Source organism: Pelophylax lessonae (assembly GCF_965119305.1).
Source record: "Pelophylax lessonae genome assembly, chromosome: 9".
Taxonomy (NCBI): Eukaryota; Metazoa; Chordata; class Amphibia; order Anura; family Ranidae; genus Pelophylax; species Pelophylax lessonae.
In genome coordinates this window covers 172,327,462-172,352,354 of record NC_138776.1, presented here as the reverse complement: position 1 = coordinate 172,352,354, position 24,893 = coordinate 172,327,462, and the positions used below count along the sequence as shown (strand labels likewise).

Here is a 24,893-nt window from a genome sequence, read left to right as displayed (position 1 = left end):
TCAATCCCCCTAGGTGGAGATCCTCTATAGGGTATCACTCTTTCTGGTATACAGTGTTGGTAACATACATGAAAGGAAGAGAACTCGATAGTGCTGAAAACCTTAAAAATGTATTTATAAAAAAAACGCAGTAAACTACTCACATTTAGAAGGTGCTATGAGTGCACTAATCTGCAATTCGCATCATGTTAAATTATTGTGGTGGTGAAGTAACTGTCAGCCTGAAATCAGCTGTTCCATCCGTGCCCCTCCCCTTACGCGTGATAACACAGGGACCTCGTGTCTTCCTCACACCCGCCTGAGGAAGACACAAGGTCCCTGTGTCGTCACACGTAGGGGAGGGGCACAAACAGAACACTGCACACCGAGCGATGGCTTGTTGATGCTGCTGGATACACCTGATAAGACTTTTCTGATGAAGCCATTCATTGATTTGGATGTATGCTTTGGCTCGTTGTCATGCTGAAATTTGAAGTTCCTCCTCCTGTTCAGCTTTGTAGCTGAAGCCTGAAGGTTTTGTGCCAATATTGACTGGTATTTGGAACTGGAGCAACAGCCCCAAAGCATGATGCTGCTACCAGCATGCTTTACTGTGGGTATGGTGTTCTTTTGGTGATGGGCAGTGTTTTTGCGCCAGACATCTTTTGGAAATATGCCCAAAAAGTTCAACCTTGGTTTCATCAGACCGTCTTGCCACTCTACCCCATAGCCCAGATGTATGAAGAATACGGGAGATTGTTGTCACATTCACCACACAGCCACTACTTGCCAGATATTTCTGCAGCTCGTTTAATGTTGCTGTAGGCCTCTTGGCAGCCTCCCTGACCAGTTGTCTTATCAATTTTGGAGGGACGTCCAGTTCTTGGTAATGTCACTGTTGTGCCATATTTTCTCCACTTGGTGATAACTGTCTTCATTGTGTCCCAAGGTATATCTAATGCCTTGGAAATTCTTTTGTACTCTTCTCCTGACTGATAGCTTTTAACAGTGAGATCCCTCTGATGATTTGGAAGCTCTCTGTGGACCATGGCTTCTTCTGTAGTATGCGGCTAGGAAAATTTTTCAAAAGACCCACTAGAACAGCTGAAATATATTTGGGGTTAATCAGAGGCACTTTAAATGATGGCAAGTGTGTACTGACTCCTATTTAACAAGAGCTAAAGAATTCAGTTGTACAGTTTATACAAGACAAATGGGTTCCAGAGATCATATGGTCTGGTTACAAAATCGAGTTTCGATCCGTCCGTTTTTCCCTTCTAATGTGCGACTGTCCCTAGATCGCTTACAGGCTGTCTTTGGGACTGTACAGGACCTGGTACAACAGAGAGTAATAGTTCCAGTTCTGTGTGCGGAACATTTTCAGGGCTTTTATTCAAACCTGTTCACAGTACTCAGGAAGGAAGGCAAGGTGCGTCCAATTCTGAAACTAAAGGCACTGAATTGCTTCGTGCGAGGTCAAAAATTTAAGATGGAATCAGTTCACACGGTGGTGGCTTCCCTATATCAGGGGGATTTCGTGGGTTCCATAGACATCAAGGATGCCTTCCTTCACATCCCAATATGTGCAAGACACCAATGTTTTCTCTGTTTTCCCGTGGGAAGAGGATTACTATCAGTTTGTGGCATTACCCTTTGGTCTTGCCTCTGCTCCTCACGTCTACACAAAGGTGTTGGCTCTGGTTCTGGCGCTGTTGTGACAGCGGGGGATATCTGTCCTGGGTTACCTGGCCGATCTGCTTCTACGTGCGGAGTCTCCCATGGTGCTGGAAACAAATTTGGAAATTACCATGAGAACTCTGGAGGTGTTCGGGTGGACTTAAAACCTTCAGAAGTCGTCCTTCGTCCCTTCCTTGAGACTGGACTATCTTGGCCTGACTTTAGACTCGTCCTTAGCCAGGGTGTTTCTTCCTCCGGAAAAACTCCAGATTGTGGTTCAGCTATTGCTGTCCAGCAAATGGTCGTCCCTTCGGACCTGTATGAGCGTTCTGGGACTGATGGTGTCGTCCTTCGAGGCAGTCGCCTCCGCTCATTTTCACATCAGGATCCTCCCGAAGGAAATCCTTCTCAAATGGAACAAGAATCCAAATTCCCTGGACAATCGGATCCAGGTGACCAGGGAGTCCCTGATATGGTGGCTTCGGTCCCTGATGCTCAAGCTAGGGAAATCCTTCCTCCCTCTATATTGGACAATTGTCACCACAGATGCCAGTCTGTCCAGGTGGGGAGGGGTTCTCGGCAGGTTGTCTTCTCAAGGAGTCTGGTACTTGGAAGATTCCAGGTTGCCAATCCATGTTCTGGAGTTGAGAGCGATCAGGCTTTGCCTAGGCCACTGCACTGAACACCTGCAGGGTTGTCCAGTGTGTATTCAATCGGACAATGCCACGGGCGTGGCTTATGTCAATCACCAAGGGGGCACCAAAAGTGTCCTTGGTGTTCTTGCGGCCTTGGAAGTGGCAGGCATCCTTCGATGGGCAGAACGCTTTGTTCCAGCTCTCTTTGCTGTTCACATTCCACAAGTGAAAAATTGGCAGGCGCATTACTTCAGCTGGCCTTGGTTGCAGGGGAATGGTCTCTCCATCTGGAGGTGTTTCAGCAGATGCAGACGCGCTGGTGGCCCCGTGGGGTCAGTATCCGTTGATGTATGTCTTTCCTCTTCTCAAGTTGCTGCCAAGACTTCTTCACAGGATCGAGGCGGAAGGGATTCCGGTCATTCTTGTGGCTCCTGACTGGCCTCGCCAAGCTTGGTAGGCTAACCTGGTCAGGCTAGTAGCAGACGCTCCTTGGAGACATCCTCTCAGGGAGGATCTATTGTCTCTCCAGGGCCAATCTTCCATGCTGCTTTACGGTCGCTAACTTTGACGGCTTGGCTTTTGAAAGCCAGGTGCTGAAGGACAGGGGTTTGTCTGTTCAGTAATTCCTACTCTGCTTAAAGCGAGGAAAACGACTTCTAGCAAGATCTATCATTGTACGTGGAAGTCGTATATTAGGTTGTGTGAGTCTCTTGGGGCTCCCCCCTCGCTCTTACTCGGTGGCTCGGATCTTGGCTTTTCTTCAACGGGGAGATGATCAAAAGTTGGCATTGAGTATTTTCAAGGGTCAGGTCTCGGCCTTGGCAATTTCTTCCAAAGGCCATTAGCCATCCATTCTCTGGTACGTAACTTCATCTAGGGGGTGCGACGCTTGGTACCTCCGTTGCTACCTTGGGACCCGTTCGTTCTTCAGAAACCTCCTTTTTGAAAGTGTTTGGGAGATACACCTGCTTACCTTATCCCAGAAGGTAGCCTTCTTGGTTCCTTTTACTTTTGCTTGCAGGGTGTTGGAACTGGCAGCGTTGTCCTGTCCTCCCTTATCTGGTGGTTCACAGGGATAAGGTGGTACTTCGTCCAGATCCGTCCTTCCTTCCGAAGGTGGTTTCCAGTTTTCACTTAAATGAGGACATTGTGTTACCCTCCTTGTGTCCTAAATCAAAACATCCTAAGGAATTTGCACTGCATACTCCTGGATGTGGTTCGGGCAATCAGGGTGTATTTGGCGACTGAGTATTTTCGGAAGTCAGATTCGCTCTTTGTACTCACGGATGGCCCAAAGAAAGGGCTGCCTGTGTCTGCTGCGTCTATTTCCAGGTGGATCAGGCACAGTGGTGCAGTCTTATTCAATTAAGGGTCAGATTCCACCTTTCGTGTTAAGGCTCATTCTACTTGGGTGCTTAGTGCTTCCTGGTTGTGTGTTTTTTTTTTTTTTTATATATATTAAAGAAGTGCAAAAACATACTTGCGTGTTTTGCTGCACTCTTATCACTTGCTTTGTACCCAGCTATCTCTATGAACTATAGTGGGGGACATATTCTGTAGTCCTGTTCCAGGGGGACTGTGCTGCTCTTCCATAGAAGACAATACAGTGAGTTTGTCTTGTCCCCATATAAAAGCAAGTCTGTAAGTGACACAGGGTAATAAGGAAAACATTTTGATAAAAGATTGGCAAACTGCAATCAAATTCATTTTTCGGGGTTTGGATACGCTTTTGAAGTAAATTTCTAGGTTTTTAGCAGATCTTAGACCTTGCCTTAGAGCAGTGATGGGGAGCCTTAGCACCCCAGATGTTTTGGAACTAGATTTCCCATAATGCTCAGCTACACTGCAGAGTGCATGAGCATCATGGGAAATGTAGTTCTAAAACATCTGGGTTACCGAAGTTTGCCCTTACTGCCTTCGAGTAATCATTGAACTGTGAGAACTGTTTTGGCTTGATAAAGGAAACAAATGCAACCACCACACGTAAGACTAGTAAGCTGCAATAAATTACATTTTTGGTTTGTGGTTTAGATACTTTAAATAGTATTGCGTGGGTTTTTTGTTTTTTAAGCCAGTATTTAAAGATGGACTCTAGAAAAGCAACCGAATACAGAATTATCATTCATCTTAGCAATTTTGTGCAGCTGGTTTTGTAATTCACACACTCTGCTAGATTAAACAGAAAGGTCGTAGACCTATGCCGAAGCAGCATTGCTCAATAAAAAACTTGTCAACTTGCCCTCAAATTGCCTTTGGCCTGTGCCTAAAGGGGGAAGCTGACCATACACTGGTAGATTTTAAATGAATGTATGAAAATTCTCATCAGTTGATTTGACAACTTGGTAAGTGTTCTGAAACAAAAACAGAAAAAACAGCTTTTAAGGTTTGATTTCGGAGTGAACAAACTTTCCTTCACTTCAGCCCCGAAGATTTTACCCCCTTCCTGACCAGGCCCTATTTTGTCATACGACACTGCATTACTTTAACAAACGTGCGGTCGTGCGGCGCTGTACCCAAATTAAATTTACGTCCTTTTTTTCCCACAAATGGAGCTTTCTTTTGGTGGTATTTGATCACCTGTGCGATTTTTATATTTTTTGCGCTATAAACAAAAAAAAAAAAAAAGCAACAATTTTGAAAAAAAATATTTTTCACATTCTGCTATATGACATTCCCCCCCCAAAAAAAAATCGAAATTTAACAATTTGTCAGTTTTTCTGCTACATGGTTTTGTTAAAAAAAACCTGCAATAAGCGTATTTTGATTGGTTTGCGCAAAAGTTATCGCGCCTTCTAACTATGGGAAAGATTTGTCATTTTTATTGTGGTGTGTTTTTTTTTTTTACTGTGACATTGCGGCGGACAGATCAGACCCCTGACTGACATTTTTGACACTTTTGGGGGTACCAGTGAGTACTACAGTAATCATTGCTAAAAATAATGCCATTGGCAGGGAAGGGGTTAACCCTGTGGGTGATCAAGGGGTTAAATGTGAGCCTATGGGGAGTGAGTCTAACTGTGGGGGGGGGCGTGGCTTCTGAGATGACCATAGAGACATGTGATCTTATATAGCAGGATCACATGAGCTCTGTGATCATCCCAGGGAGAACAGTCGGCTGTGTTTAGAACAGCTGCCCGTCCTTCTCTCTCAGCGGGGAACGATCGGGGGTGTCAGGCGGCAATCGGAGCCACCTGACACGCATCCGCTTCCCCGCTGACGAGTGGCCGGTGGCGCGCGTTCGCCCCCTAGAGAGCGAGCGCCGTACATGTACTGCGATTTGCCTGGGAGCAGCTGCCTGCCGCAGTACATCTGCGGTGGGCGGTCGTAAACAGGTTTAACACACACTTTCTTTTTTTTTTTTTGTTGCTGTTTGTTCAATTTGAGTTAAATTTTTCATCCTGCCTCTTCACATCCTGCCTCTTCAAACTTTCTTGTCACTGCGGACGAAAACCAACTCTGGTTGGACCTATTAACAATTAGAGTTAAATAATAAGATATTATAATAATAATAATATATAAGATATTTTGGAAAAAACTCCTAGTGCATGACCAGCTTAAAGGAGCAGCAGCAGGGTAACATACTACTCGTGCTCATGTTGTTCTCCTACTGATATCATGCCATTAAAGGCTAAGTTTACCATTTGGAAAAAAATGATAAATGCACTTTTTTGGTAGGTAAAATATGCTTTTTTTCTTTGTAAGGCCTCATGCACACTGGACATTATTACAGCTGCTGTTATTGGCTTCAGATGTTTTTTTTTTCTGCAGCCAGTAAACTCCCCAGCATGTTATCCTATGTGTCCATGCACACATAGGCTGTTATCAGCAGTTTTTGGCAGGGGCGTTTTCTGGCTGGAAAGAAAACACAAAACTAGTGGGTTTGAAAAGGAGTTTTTCCAGCTGTAACACTAACTGATAAAAGTTGAAAAATGTGGCTATTTGGCATTTATCAACGTTTTTTTGAGCCATAAGATTTTGCGGGTGTATAGTTTTGATAAAAAAAGCTAGAAAACCGCTACTGCAAAAAAGCTGAAAAACTCCTACAGGTACAGCTTTTTACTGGCGTTTTGATAACCTCCAGTGTGCATGAGGCCCACAGAGTGTTGAACCCGCGGTCAGCAGGTCACAGGTGCTGTGTCCGGCTCCTGCAGACTCAGGATTGCTGTTTTCATTTATCTTTGATAAGGGAGGGCATTTACTTCTGAGCATAAAGTTCAGTGACCTGCGACGTAGCCCACCAGTGCCCTCACAGTTCATTGAGAACTACAAGCCATCATCTGCAGTGGCTGACGTTACTTGTAGTCTTTTCATTTACAGGAAACTGAATGATGCGGAAGTGTAGGCAGAGCCCCTCATGGCTGCACTGTTGTATAATTGTGATGGGCAGAAAGATTTCCTGCCTGCTGCCACACGGGTGTGAGTGGTAAGGGGGGGAGGCGGCGCAGGTGCTATAACAAGTTTTACCACCCGCAGGTAAAAATGCACTGAAATTTAGGAGGTATATGAGGGTTCCACTTATCCTAATGGCAGGCTTATGCGCTGGTCTTAGAATGTGGCATGGAGTAGGATTAGAGTTAGTTTTTGCCTGGGTCAAATATCCTTCTTTATGACCCCCTGACTAGTTGCACATTTCCTTTCCCCTGTCTTCCGAGATCTTCACTGTGGTTTGCATTTGAACCAAAATCTCTATCTGTTCCAATAGAACATTAAACTCCAGAGTGCCCTCTTTCCATTGGAATGAATGAAGATGGTGATAAATGGTAGGTGCAATACTGGACAGTGACAATCTTCAACGTGAGGCTGTGTGTCACTGCGAAGACTTTAATGGGGTTAATAAGGCAGGGGATAAAAGTCCTCTACAAGTTGACACTTTAAAGAGGAAGTAAACCGGCTTAAAAAAAAAATAATGTAAAGACAAAGGCATAATGAGCTAGTATGCATCGCATACTAGCTCATTATGAAGTACTTACCTAAAAACTAAGCCCCCTCAGTGCTGACAGGATGGCCGACATGTTCGGCCGTCCTGCTTCCTGGATCTCGCCCTCCGGCCATCTGGTTGGCCAGGGGCGCGATTTCATCACTCCCGCGCATGCGCGCGGGAGCCGCTGTTCACGGCTCTGGAATCTGAAGGAACGGCACGGGTGGCCGTTACTTCAGAGCGCATACACTGATGACGTCATGAGCTGCATGCAGTGTAAATATCTCCTAAACGGTGCAAGTTTAGGAGATATTTATAGCACCTATAGGTAAGTGTAAACAAAGTGGGTTTACAACCTCTTTAAGAATGCTTTGTCTAGAGTTATGTTACATATCATATATACCGAATACCATTTTCCTGGTGAATATCAAAATGAATGTGTGTCATGTAGCTATCCCAAACCAGGAAAACCTAAACAGAGCTGCATGATTCTGGATAAAATAAGAATCCCATTTTTTTTTTTGCTTTCGGCGTAACATCATCTTTTACATTATACAAAAAAATGGGCTAACTTTACTGTTGAGTTTTCTTTTTTTTAATTCTTTAAAGTGTATTTTTTCCTTGAAAAAACTGTTTGAAAGACTTCTGTGCAAATACATTGACAAAAGATTGCAATGATTGCCATTTTATTCTCTAGGGTCTCTGCTAAAAATGTGTATGTGTGTAAATAAATATGATGTTTGTGGGGTTTTAAGTAATTTTCTACCAAAAAGTACTGTTTTTTAAATCGTTAGCAACAAGTGTCAGAAAAAAGCTTAGGCTCCATTCACACCTGAGCGTATCGTTTTTCAGGTGTTTTTTTGGGGGGTTTGCTTGTAATCTGCCTATAATAAAGCTCATGTACTTTTTTGAGCTTCAGGTGTTTTGCTTCAGGCGACAAAATGTTCAGATGTGAACAGGGGCCATTAAAATGAATAGGATTTTGCTTTTTGGTTGTTTTTGAGACTTTAGTAATGAGCATTTTCCGAGCTGAAAAATGCTTAGGTGTGAACAAGGCCTAGATCTTTAAGAGGCTCATTCTCTTGATCTAAAAGAGCAAAATGATACATTGTAAAGCATTCTGTTTATAGTTATCTAGCAGCCTACACTGGGGCGCCTGCCATAGATTAGCACAGGACCACCCGTTGTAATAGGAGCGACACAAGTCGCTCCGACTTAGAAAAAGGGTCCTGTACTACTTCGGGGCGACCTGCATTGACTTCAATGATATGAAGTCCGTGCATGCCGCTCCGAGGTCGCGGTGCGCGCTGTGCACTGCGACTTCACAGGTCGCCCACGGCAAGTCGGATCACCTCAGTGTGAACTGGCTCTTAACAATGTTAAACTTTTAGACTCGATTCAGCGCCGGTTCACACTCTTGCGAGTGTGGCGATCGCATGTAATATCGGAGCGCACTGCTCCTTCATTACATGCGATCGGCTGTGCGGTGCGAATTCAGCCATACACTTTGTATGGCTAAATTCGCACTGCATCCGCACAAAAGTCGCACAGGACCCTTTTTTTTCAGCCGCATCAGGATCGGATCGCACAGTGGTTCACACTTGTGCGATCCGATCCTCTGCGAACTGTAAAGATCGCACTGCGATATGCGATCAAACTGGGGGTGTCGTTAACATCTCATTGACACCCCCAGCGTATCGCATATGGCAGTGTGAACTGCCATGGGTGCGTTTGCGATGCGGGAACAGGCTGCGAATTCGCAGCCTTCCCGCATCGCATAAGTGTGATCCGGCACTCAACACCAGCGCGACTTGTCAGGCGACTTGTCAGCCTGACAAGTCGCGGTCCATTGACTGCTACAGGACCCGTTCTAATAGGAGCGACACAAGTCGCTCCGACTTAGAAAAAGGGTCCTGTACTACTTCGGGGCGACCTCGGAGCGACTTGCATAGACATTCACAGACTTGTATAAAGTACTCGAAATTTCTACTTGAGTAAAAGTACAAGTGCTCGATCAAAAAGTGACTTGAGTAGAAGTGGAAGTGCTCGCAGAAAAAGTTACTTAAGTAGAAGTACTAAAGTATTCAACATTTTTTTTACTTAAAGAGGAAGTAAACCCTCCTCAGGAAGTTGTACCTATAGGTAAGCCTATGATAAGGCTTACCTATAGGTACTGTAAATATCTCCTAAACTTACACCGTTTAGGAGATATTTACCTTTAATGCAGCCAGTGACGTCACTGGCGCATGCGCTCTGAAGGAACGGCTGATCGTGCCGTTCCTTCAGAGCCCCGTGCCGTGACCGTCGGCTCCCGTGCGCGTGCGCGGGAGTGACGTCACCGCGGCTCCGGCCAATCAGATGACCGGATGCCGCGATCCCGGAAGACGGGCGACATGTCATGTCGCCCGTCATACAGGTAAGAGAGCGGCACGGCGGGGGCTCGTTCTAAGGTAAGTATTTCATAATGAGCTAGTATGCGAAGCATACTAGCTCATTATGTTTTTCTCTTGCAGGTTGTAAAAAAAAAAAATTTTTTTTAAATGAGTTTACAACCTCTTTAAGTATTGCAAGTAGTTTTTTCAAAAAATTTGCTACTTGAGTACTAAAAGTAAAAAGTACCAGTAGTTTTGAAAAAAAAATTCTACTCAAGTACTGAAAGTAAAAGTACAAGTACTGTGTTATGTAGTTATTAAAGAAAGAAGTCAAAAGTTTGAACATCATATTGTTTTTTATTATTTCAAATGATTTATTCAAATGATTAACCTGTGTTTGTTAGTAGTTTCTTGATGCACTTTAAGTGCTGTAGCACCATTTATTTGTTTGTTTCATATTTTCTTTTTATTGGAAAGATTTGGTATAGCAGCTTTTATTATACACAGCCTTTATTTTCGTATGCGCTGATTTACAAATGACATTATACACATTTTTTTGAGCTTTATGAAACCTGCCATCTACTGTTCTGGCAGTGGTAATGAGTAACTATGCAGCACAAAAAAAAAAAAATCGGAGTAGAAGTATCGAAATCATCGAAAAAATGTAGTAAAGTAGAAGTAGGAGAAAAAAATTCTACTCTAGGAAAGTACAGATACCGCATTTCGGTACTTAAGTACAGTACTTAAGTAGTTCTACTTCGTTACTATACATCTCTGGACATTCATTATATGAAGTCCGTGCAAGTCGCGCCGAAGTCGCGGTGCACGGGACTTCACAAGTCGCCCCCGAAGTAGTACAGAGCCGTGTCGCCATAGTGTGAACCGACTCTTAGTGAGCAGAGAACAACTCTGCTCTGTATGAATCGAGAAAATGCAGTTTTGAGTTCGTGAGGGGGGGGGGGGTAAATCAAGATTGCAACTTTTTTTTTTTTTTTTTTTTTTACTATTAATCGTGCAGCTCTACTAAACCTGAAACAAGAAATGGTAGTAAAGGATAGACACAAATTTGCTAAAGATTATTTCAAACATAATGCATAGAAAAAAAAAGAAATACTTGCATGGCACCTCCAGCCTAAAAAATACAACCGTGGCAATGCTGTGTTTAATAATAAATCCAATGTTTTATGTCCTTGCAGAGAATATGAAACGGGCTTCGACATGACGTCCAGATTTGGGAAAACATACAGCCGCAAAGGTGGAAATGGAAACTCCAAATTTGATGAAGTTTTCTCCAATAAACGAACCACTCTTAGTACAAAGTGGGGTGAGACCACATTTGTGGCCAAAGTAGGTCAGAAGAGGCAGAATCACAAACAAGATGTCCCAGATACCAATAAAAAGCCTAAAATTGATGATGATGACCCTACAGACGATCCATTTGGATTTGATAGTGATGACGAGTCAAAGCCAGTATCGTCGAAAAATATTGCACAGCCCAAGAGTGCAAGCCAGCAGCCTCTAGATCATTTGGGGGTCTCCGTTTCTGAAAACTCGGCCCCTTTATTTGAAGAAAACAGTAAGACGGACCATGCAATTTCCGCTGAAACCACCGTGTCTTGCAGGTTTTCTTTTGATAGCACTTTGCATGGACTAAAAGAAAAAAATGCTAACAAGGTCATAGAGGATGGTAAACGGCTGCATAGCTCCCCGAAGAAAACCATCACAGGTACTTACCCTATATATTTCTCCTCCTCTTACAGCTGTTATATTTGTCTTCCTCCAGATGTGTTTGGGACTTATGGGGGGGGGGGGGGGGGGGTTATCTTCTCTTTGGAGATGCAAATCTATTTTCCCACATGAATGAGCAGAATGAAGATCTATGGTACTTTATCAAAGAACATGTACTTAAGTGAATGCAGTTACCTTATGAGCTTGCAATCTTTTTAGTCACTGATTGATATGATAGTCATAGTTTAATTGACAAAGGTCAATTGAAGAGATCATGTTAAAAGTGAAGTGGGGCGCTTTAGCGCACTGAGAGGCTGAGCCAGCTGCCGGTCAGGCATCTGGGTGGATCCTGACCTTAGGCTGGATCCCTCCAGAGTCTGTACTGGCTGAGTGACGTCAGCCAACAGCAGACTTTAGCCCTCTGTCAGCTGAATCTGGGTGACAGGAGTGCTGAACGAAGTGCACTCCTGTGACCTACGGTAGAAGTCGCACCAAAAGCACTTTGGCTCTACTTCTTGAAAGCCCAACTCTGGGAAAAGTAAAAGGCCTCCCTTGCTTGTTGAGTCTAGGAATGGTGAATTACAGGTGTGGACATTTTTCAATTACAATGGAAGTATGTACAGTATCCAACAAAAGTGAGTACACCCCTCAAATTTTTGTAAATATTTTATTATATCTTTTCATATGACAACACCATAGAAATGACACTTTGCTACAATGTAAAGTAGTGCGTGTACAGCTTGTATAACAGTGTAAATTTGCTGTCCCCTCAAAATAACACACAGCCATTAATGTTTAAACTGATGGCAACAAAAGCGAGTACACCCCTTAGTTAAAATGTCCAAATTGGGCCCAATTAGCCATTTTCCCCTCTCCGGTGTCATGTAACTCCTTAGTGTTACAAGGTCTCAGGTGTGAATGGGGAGCAGGTGTGTTAAATTTGGTGTTATCGCTCTCACTCTGTCATACTTGTTACTTTGGAAGTTAAACATGACACCTCATGGCAAAGAACTCTCTGAGGATCTGAAAAAAATAATTGTTGCTCTACATAAAGATGGCCCAGGCTATAAGAAGATTGCCAAGACCCTGAAACTGAGCTGCAGCACGGTGGCCAAGACCATATAGCGGTTCAACAGGACAGGTTCCACTCAGAACAGGCCTCGCCATGGTCGACCAAAGAAGTTGAGTGCACGTGCTTAGCGTCATATCCAGAGGTTGTCTTTGGGAAATAGATGCATGAGTGCTGCCAACATTGCTGCAGATGTTGAAGGGGTGGGGGGTGGGGGGGGGGTTAGCCTGTCAGTGCTTAGACCATACGCCGCACACTGCATCAAATTGGTCTGCATGGCTGTCATCCCAGAAGGAAGCCTCTTCTAAAGTTGATGCACAAGAAAGCCCACAAACAGTTTGCTGAAGACAAGCAGACTAAGGACATGGATTACTGGAACCATGTCCTGTGGTCTGATGAGACCAAGATAAACTTATTTGGTTCAGATGGTGTCAAGCCTGTGTGGCGGCAACCAGGAGTCTTAAGACAAGTGTGTCTTGCCTACAGTCAAGCATGGTGGTGGGAGTGTCATGGTCTGGGGCTGCATGAGTGCTGCGGGGCCTGGAGAGCTTAAGTTCAGTTCATTGAGGAAACTATGAATGCCAACATGTACTGAGACATACTGGAGCAGAGCATGATCCCCCCTCGCTTTAGATACTGGGTATTCCAACATAACAACCCCAAACCCACCTCCAAGACTACCACTGCCTTGCTAACGAAGCTGAGGGTAAAGGTGATGGACTGGCCAAGCATGTCTCCAGACCTAAACACTATTGAGCATCTGTGGGGCATCCTCAAACGGAAGGTGGAGGAGCGCAAGGTCTCTAACATCCACCAGCTCCATGATGTCGTCATGGAGGAGTGGGAGAGGACTCCAGTGGCAACCTGTAAAGCTCTGGTGAACTCCATGCCCAAGAGGGTTAAGGCAGTGCTGGAAAATAATGGTGGCCACACAAAATATTGACACTTTGGGCCCAATTTGGACATTTTTACTTACCCGACACACCCCCTACCTGTCCCAGGATTTATTGATGTCCTCCCCTGATCCGATTTTTATGTCCAGGCGCCGGCATCTTAACCACTTGCCTACTGGGCTCCCCCCCTTCCTGCCCAGGCCAATCTACAGCTTTCAGCGCTATCACACATTTATTGACAGAATGGAGCTTTCTTTTTGTGATATTTAATCACCACTGGGTTTTTTTATTTTTTGCTAAATAAACGAAAAGACTAAAAAAAATGTAGTTGCCCTAAAAGGGAAGTATGAAAATGTAAAAATAATTAATGGGTATGGTGCTGCTAAATATATATAATTATTATAAATTTATAGAGAGAATTGGATAGTTAATCACTGAAGGTGTATATGTTAGGTGGTCTAATTTTCTAATAGTATATTATTCCACCTTTCACTGATGCTGAAATTGTTAAAAATCTAATATAAACAATGTATGTAAAAAAAATTGTTTGTGTATGTATACTATAATAAAAAAGTGACTGTATAAATATAAATGGTGCATGAATAGTGCACTGGAAAATAAACCATAATGCTAAAAAAACTTGTGCCAATGTACAATATGAATTCATAACCAATGTGCTCATTAAAGTGCTCCAAATTATCTGTGACGATAGTGCTACTCCACTAAGCGCTACATAAAATTCCAGAGGTAATATATAAACAGTTCTAGTCCACATAACAACTTCAACTCATAAAGTGACAGGTGCTCTTCGAAGTGCTCCATAGTGATCTGTGATATCCGCTAGTCGTGCTCCCCTGATGATCCCCCACTCACCAGAGCCACAAGCGTCTTTGTATCACTTTGCTACTTCCAGTTAAGGGCCTTGGAACGCAAGAAACCCGGATTTCCTGCTTTTTACTACCAACGCTGAATTGCCTGCAAATTGGAAAGGGGAACTAATGGCACTTTCTCTTACGTCCTCCGACAGTCGCCGCCATCTTCATATTCGTCACAATGGGGTATTAGACTTTGCTCCGAAGGAGTAGCTAGGCAACAGAATATGTTAACATTAAAGCTTTTAACATATCCCACCCACAGGGGGTGGTCCCCTCAGTCAATACCCTCCTACTTCCTGCATCCATATCTCAATGTCTAGCTTGTCAGGAGTAGCTGGATCTCTCTATGCTGGGGCATTTTGCCTCAGCCTTTCTTTTCTTTTTTGATTTTTTGTTTTGAGTTTTTTCTCTCTTTACTTAGCTGTTCTTTTTGTCAGCATTAGTTAGTTCTTCTGATGAAGAGGATTCGTGCGGGCTGGGTCTCGGGCTGATCCCCCTGGTCGCAGGTTGTGGGTCAGTGGCTTCCCAGCCTGCCATCGAGCGTTCAGCCAGGTAACGCTCCTGGCACAGTGAACGACCCATCCCTGTTCGGTGCAGGGATGATTGGTGAGGTGGCTACCTCACTGGACGCTGTGCGGTTTCTTAACCCCGATTTTGTGCGTCCTGGATGCGACTCTCCCTGCCTCATGTGCAGCGGCTTGTTCGCCTGTGCGGGTCCCCCACGCCATTAGGAGGTAAGTGTATCTATGTGGGGACATGTCTGTTGGGGGGGTGTCAGTCTGGGACTGTGTAACCTGCCTCTGTTCACACTGTTTAGCTCCCTATCGCTCTGGCTGCACGCTGTGGGCTGCAAGGGGGGGGCTGTGTGGCACTGTCTGTGTCAGACTGTGGAAGGTGTGACAGGCTGTGTGCTGTGGGGCATGTTTTTGTCATGTTTGGGCACAATACAGCGATCGCTGCGGCGATCCGCCATGTTTTTTGACATGTGTAGTGTATACTGCGGTTCTCACAGTGGTGGGGGAGCGGCGGTTTGGCGCCATTTTGACTGCGCTTGCTCCGGCCGCATGTTTGCACTGCGGGCGGCCATTTTCTTGTAGCCTTCCATAGGCTTTAATAGAGCGCCCTGATTTCATCACTTCCTCTTTCCTGGGTGCACCGATCGAGGCAGCAGCAGCAGTGGTCTCTTCAGGTTTTATCCTTCTGTTCTTCCTATATCCATTGCCTGTGTTCAGTTTTATCCCTGTGGGGGTCTCACTGTGCTTGTGTGTGTGCGGTGGGCTGCGCTCGCCACGCTTGTTAAAGGGGCAATTAACCCTTTATTCTCCGGCATATTTTTTTGGGGCAATGGATTCTCAGGAGGGCAAATTTCCTGTCACCTTGGTGGGAAGCCAGGGGACTGCTGTTTCCCCCCCAGGGGGGATTTAGCCGAAGTGGTGGCTAACCTTGCTGCTCAGGTGCAGATGCTGGTGGCTGCTCAATCCACTAAAAGACCCAGAGTTTCTATTTCCTCTGATTCTGAGGGTGATGGTGATGGGGCTGCTATGGCTGGGGTCTCCTTGTCGGGGTCCCGTTCCTCCCTGGATCTCGTGGGGTCCGAGGTGGAGGCTGAGGTTGAAGGGGTTAATTCTCCCCCTGGCTCGCCTGAAGAGCTTGCAATCATGGATGAATTGGTTGCTTCTATAAAACAAACGCTGCGTTTGCAGTATGAACTGTGTCCTCCTGCTGACCTGGCAGCTTATGGGACGCAGAAAAGACGCAAGACATCGCAGGTCTTTCCCTGCACTGATGATTTTCAGCGCGCTGTTAAGGAACAATGGCACAATTTAAGCAAACCTTTTGCTGTGCCAAGTAGGTTCAGGCTGCGTTATCCTTTCACGCCTGCCACCCCCAGTGGATCACGCGATTGCGGTTTTGAATAAATCCACTGCGATTCCTGCAGAGGATACTCCGGTGTTCCGAGATGCCACGGATAGGAGAATGGAGTCTCTTGCCCGTCATACTTATTCTGTTACGGGTTCGATGCTGAAAGCTCTGTTTGCCTCTCTTATGGCAGCCCAGGCTGTCGCAAGTTGGACGCAGGTGCTTAGGCGCGTCCTAGTGGCTGATTCGGCCTCACCGGCGACATTAGATTTGGTGGATCAAATCCATCAGGGTGTCATGTATCTGTGTGATGCGGACTTGGATTTGGTGCCGTTGGCTGCACGTGTACAAAGCGTGGCGGTGTTGTCTCGCTGCCTGGTTTGGTTGAAGTGTTGGTCTGTGGACCAATCTTCGCGCAAGACCTTAGCCAATCTGCCTTATGATGGATCTCGCCTTTTTGGGGAATCCTTGGATACGTTGATAAAGGGGATCACGGGCAGTAAGAGCACTCTCTTGCCCCACTTTCCCAAGGCTAAGGGGGCTCCTGGTAAGAAGCATACTAATTTTCGGCCTCCTCAGGGGTCCTTTCGTGCCTTTCGGTCGCACTACAAGGGCAAACCGTTCAAGGGTCAAGGCTCCCAAAAGAAGCCGTGGTCTGGTAAAACAGAAGTCCGATCAGTCCGGACCCGCTGCCCATAACAATGCGGCCTGAAGGGGCGCCCTCACCCAGTTCTGGGGTGGGGGGATGCTTGCTCGGGACCGGTGGGTTCAGGAAATCGTTCGAGATCGAGTTTCTCTCTCGGCCGGAGAGCAGATTCTTTCCCTCAAATCTTCAACTGTCTCCGGAGCGTTTGCGGGATCTGCACTTAGCGGTGCAGGACCGGAGGGCTCAGGGAGTGGTGGTTCTGGTGCCTCATCGGGACAGATTTCGGGGGTTTTATTCAAATCTGTTCACCGTGCCCAGGAAGGAGGGCAAGGTTCGTCCAATTCTGGACTTGAAGGCTCTGAACCGCTTTGTGCGGGTTCGCAAGTTCCGCATGGAATCCCTGCGGTCGGTGGTGGCTGCCCTGGTTCCGGGGGAATTCATGGCCTCCATCGATTTGAAGGATGCGTACCTTCACATCCCGATTTTCGAGGGTCACCAGAGGTACCTTCGAATTCGCCATTGCGGAGGATCATTACCAATTCGTGGCTATACCTTTTGGTCTCGCCTCGGCTCCACGGGTTTTCACCAAGGTGCTTGCACCCGTTCTGGCTTTGTTGAGAGCCCAGGGCATCTCTGTCCTGGGGTATCTGGACGACATTCTGGTTCGGTCTGCGACCAGCTAGGGTCTGGAAAAGGACCTGTCCGTCACGATGCAAACTCTGCAGGAGTTTGGTTGGACGATAAATTTTCCAAAGTCGACGCTGAGTCCGTCGGTTCGTCTTCCCTACCTGGGAATGATCCTGGACTCGGTCCAGGCGAAGGTCTTCCTGCCGGAAGACAAACTCAGGACTCTTCAGGAGGAAGTCAGGTCCCTCAGGGACGTTCCGCACTCGTCTCTGCGGACGAGCATGAGATGTCTGGGATTGATGGTCTCGGCCTTCGAGGCGATTCCCTTCGCCCAGTTTCACACGCGGGGTCTCCAAGCGGAGGTCCTGTCCAGGTGGTACGGGCGACCTCAATCTCTGGATCTTCAGATCTCGTTGAGCCATCGCACCAGAAGGGATCTTCTGTGGTGGCTCCAGTCCCAGATGGTATCGGGGGGCAAGTCCTTTCGTCCTATCTCATGGACAGTGATCACCACGGATGCCAGCCTGTCGGGCTGGGGTGGTGTTCTGGGCGTTCTGTCCGCCCAGGGGACTTGGTCGGAGGGGGAGTCCTCCCTTCCGATCAACATTCTGGAATTGCGTGCGATAAATCTCTGCCTTCGTCGCTGGACGGACAGGCTGCAGGGCTGTCCGGTTCGGGTGCAGACGGACAATGCCACGGCGGTGGCCTACATCAACCACCAAGGGGGCACCAGGAGTGCCCGAGCGGCTCGGGAAGTGGCCGACATTCTGTCTTGGGCCGAGACTCATGTCCCGGCGATAATGGCAGTTCACATTCCGGGGGTGGAGAACTGGCAGGCGGACTATCTGAGTCGCCAGACCCTGGATCAGGGGGAATGGTCTCTCCACCCAGCTGTCTTCCAGATGTTGTGCGCGAAGTGGGGTCTTCCAGATGTGGACCTGTTGTTCGCGTCTCGTCTGAACAACAAGGTTCGTGGCAAGGACGCGCGATCCTCGGGCAGACGCGTCAGATGCGTTGGTGGTCCCGTGGCATCAGTACAGACTGATGTATGCGTTTCCGCCGTTTCAATTGCTGTCCAGGTTCCTTCGCAGGTTGCACTCGGAAGGCAGCACGGTGATTCTTGTGGCGCCGGACTGGCCTCGCCGGTCCTGGTACGCAGACCTCGTGAATCTGGCGGTCGACACCTCATGGCGTCTACCTCTTCGAGACGATCTCCTGTCTCAAGGGCCGATATTCCATCCTGCTTTACAGTCGCTGGCTTTGACGGCCTGGCTGTTGAGACCGAGGTCCTGAAGGATAGGGGTCTCTCCCCTGAGGTCATTCACACTTTGGTCAACGCGAGGAAGCCTTCCTCGGGGAAGGTCTATTACCGTACTTGGAAGGCCTATTTTGCCTGGTGTGAGTCCAGGGGATTTTCACCTCGCACGTACTCGGTTTCTCGAGTGTTGTCCTTCCTTCAAACGGGTGTCGACCAGCGTTTGGCGCTGGCTACGATCAAGGGTCAGGTGTCTGCGCTGGCCGTTCTTTTTCAACGTCCTGTGGCTTCTAACTCCTTGGTTGGCACTTTTGTTCAAGGGGTGCGGCATCTGGTCCCTCCTAGGAGGGAACCTCTGCCTCCTTGGGACTTGAATCTCGTTCTATCTGTGTTACAACGTGCTCCTTTTGAACAGATCAGGGAGATCTCGTTGTCTATGTTGTCCAAAAAGGTCGCCTTTTTGTGGCGATCACTTCGGCTCGCAGAGTGTCGGAGCTGGCGGCTTTTTCCTGCAAGTCTCCGTATCTGGTCATTCACTTGGATAAGGTGGTCTTGCGACCTAATCCTTCTTTTTTTCCGAAGCGAGTTTCGGAATTTCATCTCAATGAGGATATTGTCTTGCCTTCGCTTTGCGCGAAGCCTAAACATCCGAGGGAGGTGAGGTTGCACTCTTTGGATGTTGTTCGGGCGATAAGGGTTTACCTTAAATCGACTGAGTCTTTTCGCAAGACGGATTCTTTGTTTGTTCTTCCGGAAGGTCCTCGGAAGGGCATGGCGGCGTCGGCTTCTACCATCGCCAAATGGATCAGACAGACCATTGAACAGGCATATGCTTTGCAGGGAAAAGTTCCCCCTATGCCTGTGAAGGCGCACTCTACTAGATCTCTGAGTACGTCTTGGGCCTGTCGTCATGGGGCTTCTGTGGCCCAGGTGTGTAAGGCGGCGACCTGGTCGACCGTACACACTTTCACAAATATCTACAGAGTGGATGTTCAGGCATCGGCAGATGCTTCCTTTGGCCGCAAGGTTCTTAGTGCGGCAGTTCCTTAGGGTCCCTTGTTTTGGACCCCTGGCGTTTTGGGATATGTTTTTTATCCCTGGGTTATTTGCTTTTCCTGGGTTGTTGCTCCTGTTGAGCAAGTTTTTTTTCATGTTGCCCAGCTGGTTTCCTTCCTTTGGTAAGGTTCCTTTCTTTGATGTGGAGACTGCGTTGCCTTACGGCGCGGCTGCGTTTCCCACCCCTCGTGTTTGCACTGCTTTGGGACGTCCCCATTGTGACGGATATGAAGATGGCGGCGACTGTGGGAGGACGTAAGAGAAAACTGAATTTTTGTAAAATCTTACCTGTAAAATTCCTTTCTCTGAGTCCTCCGACAGTTGCCGCCCCCGCCCCTCTTTTGGGGTTTGATTGTGTACTCTACTGCTATTCCACTGAAACTGAGATATGGATGCAGGAAGTAGGAGGGTATTGACTGAGGGGACCACCCCCTGTGGGTGGGATATGTTAAAAGCTTTAATGTTAACATATTCTGTTGCCTAGCTACTCCTTCGGAGCAAAGTCTAATACCCCATTGTGACGAATATGAAGATGGCGGCGACTGTCGGAGGACTCAGAGAAAGGAATTTTACAGGTAAGATTTTACAAAAATTCTGTTTTTCCACTGCAAGTATCGGCTCGTACCTCTACTCGGCCCTGCTTGGCCCGGTTTGCTTTTCCACTGCTGGTACCGCATGGTATCGTGACGGAACGGTTCGGTACGGTACGGTATAGGTTTGCTTTTCCATTAAAGTAGTACTAAAGTTAAGTGGGTGGGATAACAACGGGGTGGGTGGGATTCTCTGACCAATCAGTGGCTAGTAGTGACTGCATGCAAAGGATTGTGGGATATGGTACCAGTTTGGTACCTGTTGGAACCACAATCGAGTAGGTACTGTTTTTTCAGAGCCGTACCGTTCAGTTCCATGCAGTGGAAAAGCAAACCTATACCGCACCGAACTGTTCCGACCCTATACCATGCGGTACCAGCAGTGGAAAAGCACAAAAGCGTGCCGAACCGGTACAGTTCCATGCAGTGGAAAAGCGCCATAAAGGTGTTATGAGCGTGGATCCTGAGTCGGCTTATCCGCTTGGAGCCACCTTCCTGACAGACCTAATACCCCTTTTGAGGGGATTGAGCTCTAGTGAGTGGGGGACCATCGGGGGAGCATGGATATTCTCACGGATCACTTTGGAGCACTTTGAAAAGCACCTGTCACTTTAGGAGTTAAAGTTGTTATATGGACTACAACTGTTTATATATTACCTTTTGGAATTTTATGTAGCGCTATTGTCACAGATAATTTGGAGCACTGTAACTACTTCCGGACCGCCCGCCACCAATTTACTGAGGCAGGCTGGCCCTCCTGCATGAACCAAAGTAGGTCTATGTCGGTCGTGCGCCTGCAGCCAAGGGGCCAGCGCGCGCCGCCCCCACTTGTCAGCGGGGACTCCGATGCAAGGGGCAGGCGGCTCCGATTGCTGCCTGACGCCCGCTATCGCTCCCCACTGAGAGAGAACGGTCGGCTGTTGTAAACTCTCTCTGGAATGATTACAGAGTGCCTGTGATCCTTCTATGTAGGATCACAGGTCTCTGTGATCATTTCACAAGCCCAACCCCCATACAGTTAGAATCACTCCCCTAGGCTCACATTTAACCCCTTGTTAACCTCTTCCCTGCCAGTGTCATTAGTACAGTAACAGTGCATATTTTTAGCATGGATTACTGTAGTAATGTCACTGGTCCCCCCCAAAAGTGTAAAAAATGTCAGTTAGGGGTCCGATCTGTCCTCTGCAATGTCGCAGTCCCGCTAAAAATCAAAAATCGCCGCCATTACTAGTAAATTGATTTTTACATTTTTTTTTTGGGTGGAATGTTATATAGCAGAAAGTGAAAATTGTTTTTTTTTTTTTTTTTTTTTCAGAATTGTCACTTTTTTTTTTTTTGTTTTTATAGTGTAAAAAAAAAAAAAAAAAAAAAAAAAAAAAAAAATCAAATACCACCAAAAGAAAACTCTAATTATGGGGGGAAAAAAATACATCAATTTTATTTGGGTACAGCGTTGAGCGGCCGCGCAATTTTCCGTTAAAGTACCGCAATACCGAAACGCAAAAAATGGCCTGGTCATTAAGGGGGAAAATCTTCTGGTCCAGAAGTGGTTAATGAGCACATTGTCACTTTATGAACAGGATATTTGTTATGGATTTATATTCTACATTGGCACACTTTTTTTTTTAGCATTATGGTTTATTTTCCAATGCACTATTAACCACTTAAGCCCCGGAATATTTTACCCCCTTCCTGACCAGGGCCTATTTTGCGATTCGGCACTGCATGACTTTAACGGACTATTGCGCGGTCGTGCGACGCTGTACCTAAACTAATTTGATATCCTTTTTTTTCCCCACAAACAGAGCTTTCTTTTGGTGGTATTTGATCACCTGTGCGATTTTCTGATCATGTGCTATAAACAAAAAAAGCGTCAATTTTGCAAAAATAACAATATTTTTCACATTTTTTATATGAAATTTCCCCCCCCCCCCCAAAAAAAATGTAAACTAAATTTTTTAATATTTTCGGACAATTTGTTTTATGCTACATATGTTTGATAAAATCGCGAAAAGCGTATTTTGATTGGTTTGCTCAAAAGTTTACTAACAAAGGGAAAGATTTTTGTTGTTTTTTTTTTAATGCGTAATGGCGGCGATCTGCGTTTTTTTTTTTTTTTTTTGCGGTACTGCGACATTGAGGCGGACAGATCGGACCCTTGACTTGACATTTTTGACACTTTTGGGGTTACCAGTGACATTTCTACAGTAATCAGTGCTATAAATATGCACTGTTACTGTAATAATGACACTGGCAGGGAAGGGGTTAACTTTTGAGAGGGAGGGGTTATGTGTATCCCTAGGAGCGTGATCCTAACTGTGATTGGCTGTGGCTTGAGATGTAGGAACAGTGATCAACGGTCCTACATAGTAGAACCGTATGATCACTGTTCTTACACAGGGGAGAATGACAGGCGGCTTGTTTACATCAGCCGCCTGCCTTTCTCCCTCTCCCCCGACGATCGTTAAGTGACACACTCGGGGGGGGGGGGGGGGGCTCCGGGGGCGCGCGCTCGCTCCCTAGACCCTCCCAGGCTAGCGATGTAGTACTACGTCGCTTTGCCTGTGAGGGGCTGAATGCCGCAGTAAATAGTCGTGCGGCGGTCGGCAAGTGGTTAATGCATTTGTACTTCTACAGTCACTTTTTTTTTATTATAGTAATATATATATAATTTTTTTTTTTTTTCATTTAGATAGCAATAAATAAAAAATAAACAAATATATAATAAAAAATCAGAAAAGAAAAAGGACAAACATTTAGTTTGGGTACAGAGTTGGATGACCGTGCAATTACCAGTTAAAGTAGTGCAGTGCTAAATAGCAAAAAATGGCCTGGTCATGAAGGGGGTAAAATCTTCTGGATCTGAGTTGGTTTAAAGTGGAACTTCACTTTCTCAATCAACATTGATTATTTTCAATCCTTATGTTGCTAGCATTAGTAAATAGATAGGAAAGTATTCTATATTTACTTGGTTAACTGAAGAAATGTAAAAAACAGTTTTACTTCCTGGTCTCTTGCCTAGGCAAATGATGTCCTACATCCCAGAAGTCTTCAGGAGGCAAGGGGGGGGGGGGAGGTGTTTTCTCAGCTCAGCACACTCTCCTGCATGCATTCTTGAGTTAAGGGCAGGAAGTAAATTCTACATGAATCGTGTGCCCTTACTCCAGGTGGCCATGGCCAGAAATGTTCTTGTCCAAATTTATATATATAATATAATTTTTTTTTTTAATTGTGGTTCTTTTTTTTTTTTTTGGTTTACAGAGCAAAAAAAGCCGCTCAAATAGGATCAAAAGAAAGCTCTATTTGTGTGGGAAAGACATCAATATGTGGGGAAAAAAAAACATCTATTTTGCACAGCCACACAATTTTAAAGCAACTCAGTGCTGTATTGCAAAAAATGGTCTGGTCATTAAGGTAGAACAGAATTAGATGTGTGAATATGTACAGTTTTTCCCTGAAAATAAGCTCGGTCTTATGTTAATTTTGGCACCAAAAGACGCAGTAGGGCTTATTTTCGGGGTAGGTTTTATTTCCCTCCCTGCCTTTCAGGAATCCTCTTGTGAACCTACTAAAAGTATTTGTAAAATCCTAAAATCCACTTTGACTGTTTTTTTTTATAATGTCCAATGTGTGTTTCTGTAATCTAATTGTGTGAAATCCCTTCAGTACAGCGCTGCTCTACACTCAGCTAATGTCCCTCTGCTCTCCTTCTCATAGCTGTCAGTGGGGGATCTCAGCCCCACCCCTCTGTAGTGTTGAGCGAGTCACGGCGCTGAGTATTATACCGTAATTGTGTGAAATGCCTTCAGTACAGCGCCGCTCTGTGCTCAGCTGATGTCCCTCTGCTCTACTTCTCTTCTCATAGCTGTCAGTGGGGGATATCAGCCCCTCCCCTCAGAGCAGGTCACGGCGCTGAGTATATTATAATACCGTAATTGTGTGAAATGGCTTCGGTACAGCGCTGCTCAGCTGATCTCATTGCTGTCCTTCTCTTCTCCATGCTGTCAGTGGGGGATCTCAGCCCCCTCCCCTCTACAGTGCTTAGAGCAGGTCACGGAAGGGCCGAGCGGCGCTGTACCAAAGGTATTTCACACAATTAAGGTATAAAATAATACTGAGCGCCGTGACCCCCTCTGAACACTGCAGAGGGGAGGGGCTGAGATCCCCACTGCTACAGCTATGAGAAGAGAAGGAGAGCAGAGGGACATCAGCTGAGCGCCGAGCGGCGCTGTACCAAAGGGATTTCACACAATTAGATTACAGAAACACACATTGGACATTAAACAGTAATAAAGCAGATTTTAAAAACCCTAAACTAGGGCTTATTTTCGGGGTAGGGCTTATATTGCAGCCCTCCCGGAAAAAAACAGCAGGTCTTATTTTCGGGGAAACACGGTATGTATGGCTTGTATGTCTGCAGCAGCTGTCTGTCTGTCATGACTTTGTTGTCATTTTAAACTGTTAGGTGGAGGTTTTATATATTTTTTTTACGTTTTTAAATTTTAAAATAAAGCGGTTTGTAATTTTGTATACAGGGTGAATCCTCGTTGAGGCTACTTTTGTGGACCTGTAGTCCTATGTGTATCTATATGCTGTTGGTAGTCGAGAGGATCACACCCCAGAATCTTCGGTAGGGTTGATGGTTTATATGACAGTGAAGGGGTGTCTAACTTGATTATATTACCCTTCTACCCTAAACTTAATTATATTACC

At 46.0% G+C, this 24,893-nt stretch overlaps 1 protein-coding gene across 2 annotated transcripts in view; it reads left to right on the top strand.

Annotated features, from left to right (window-relative positions):
* The window catches only part of WAPL (WAPL cohesin release factor), a 226,127-nt gene that overhangs the window by 24,527 nt on the left and 176,707 nt on the right, over positions 1–24,893 (top strand). For both annotated transcript variants that reach the window (XM_082267623.1, XM_082267624.1), the window contains exon 2: positions 10,778–11,307. In XM_082267623.1, the coding sequence (XP_082123749.1) occupies positions 10,800–11,307 (508 nt within the window). In that variant the 5' untranslated portion in view covers positions 10,778–10,799. The remainder of the gene's footprint in view (positions 1–10,777; positions 11,308–24,893) is intronic.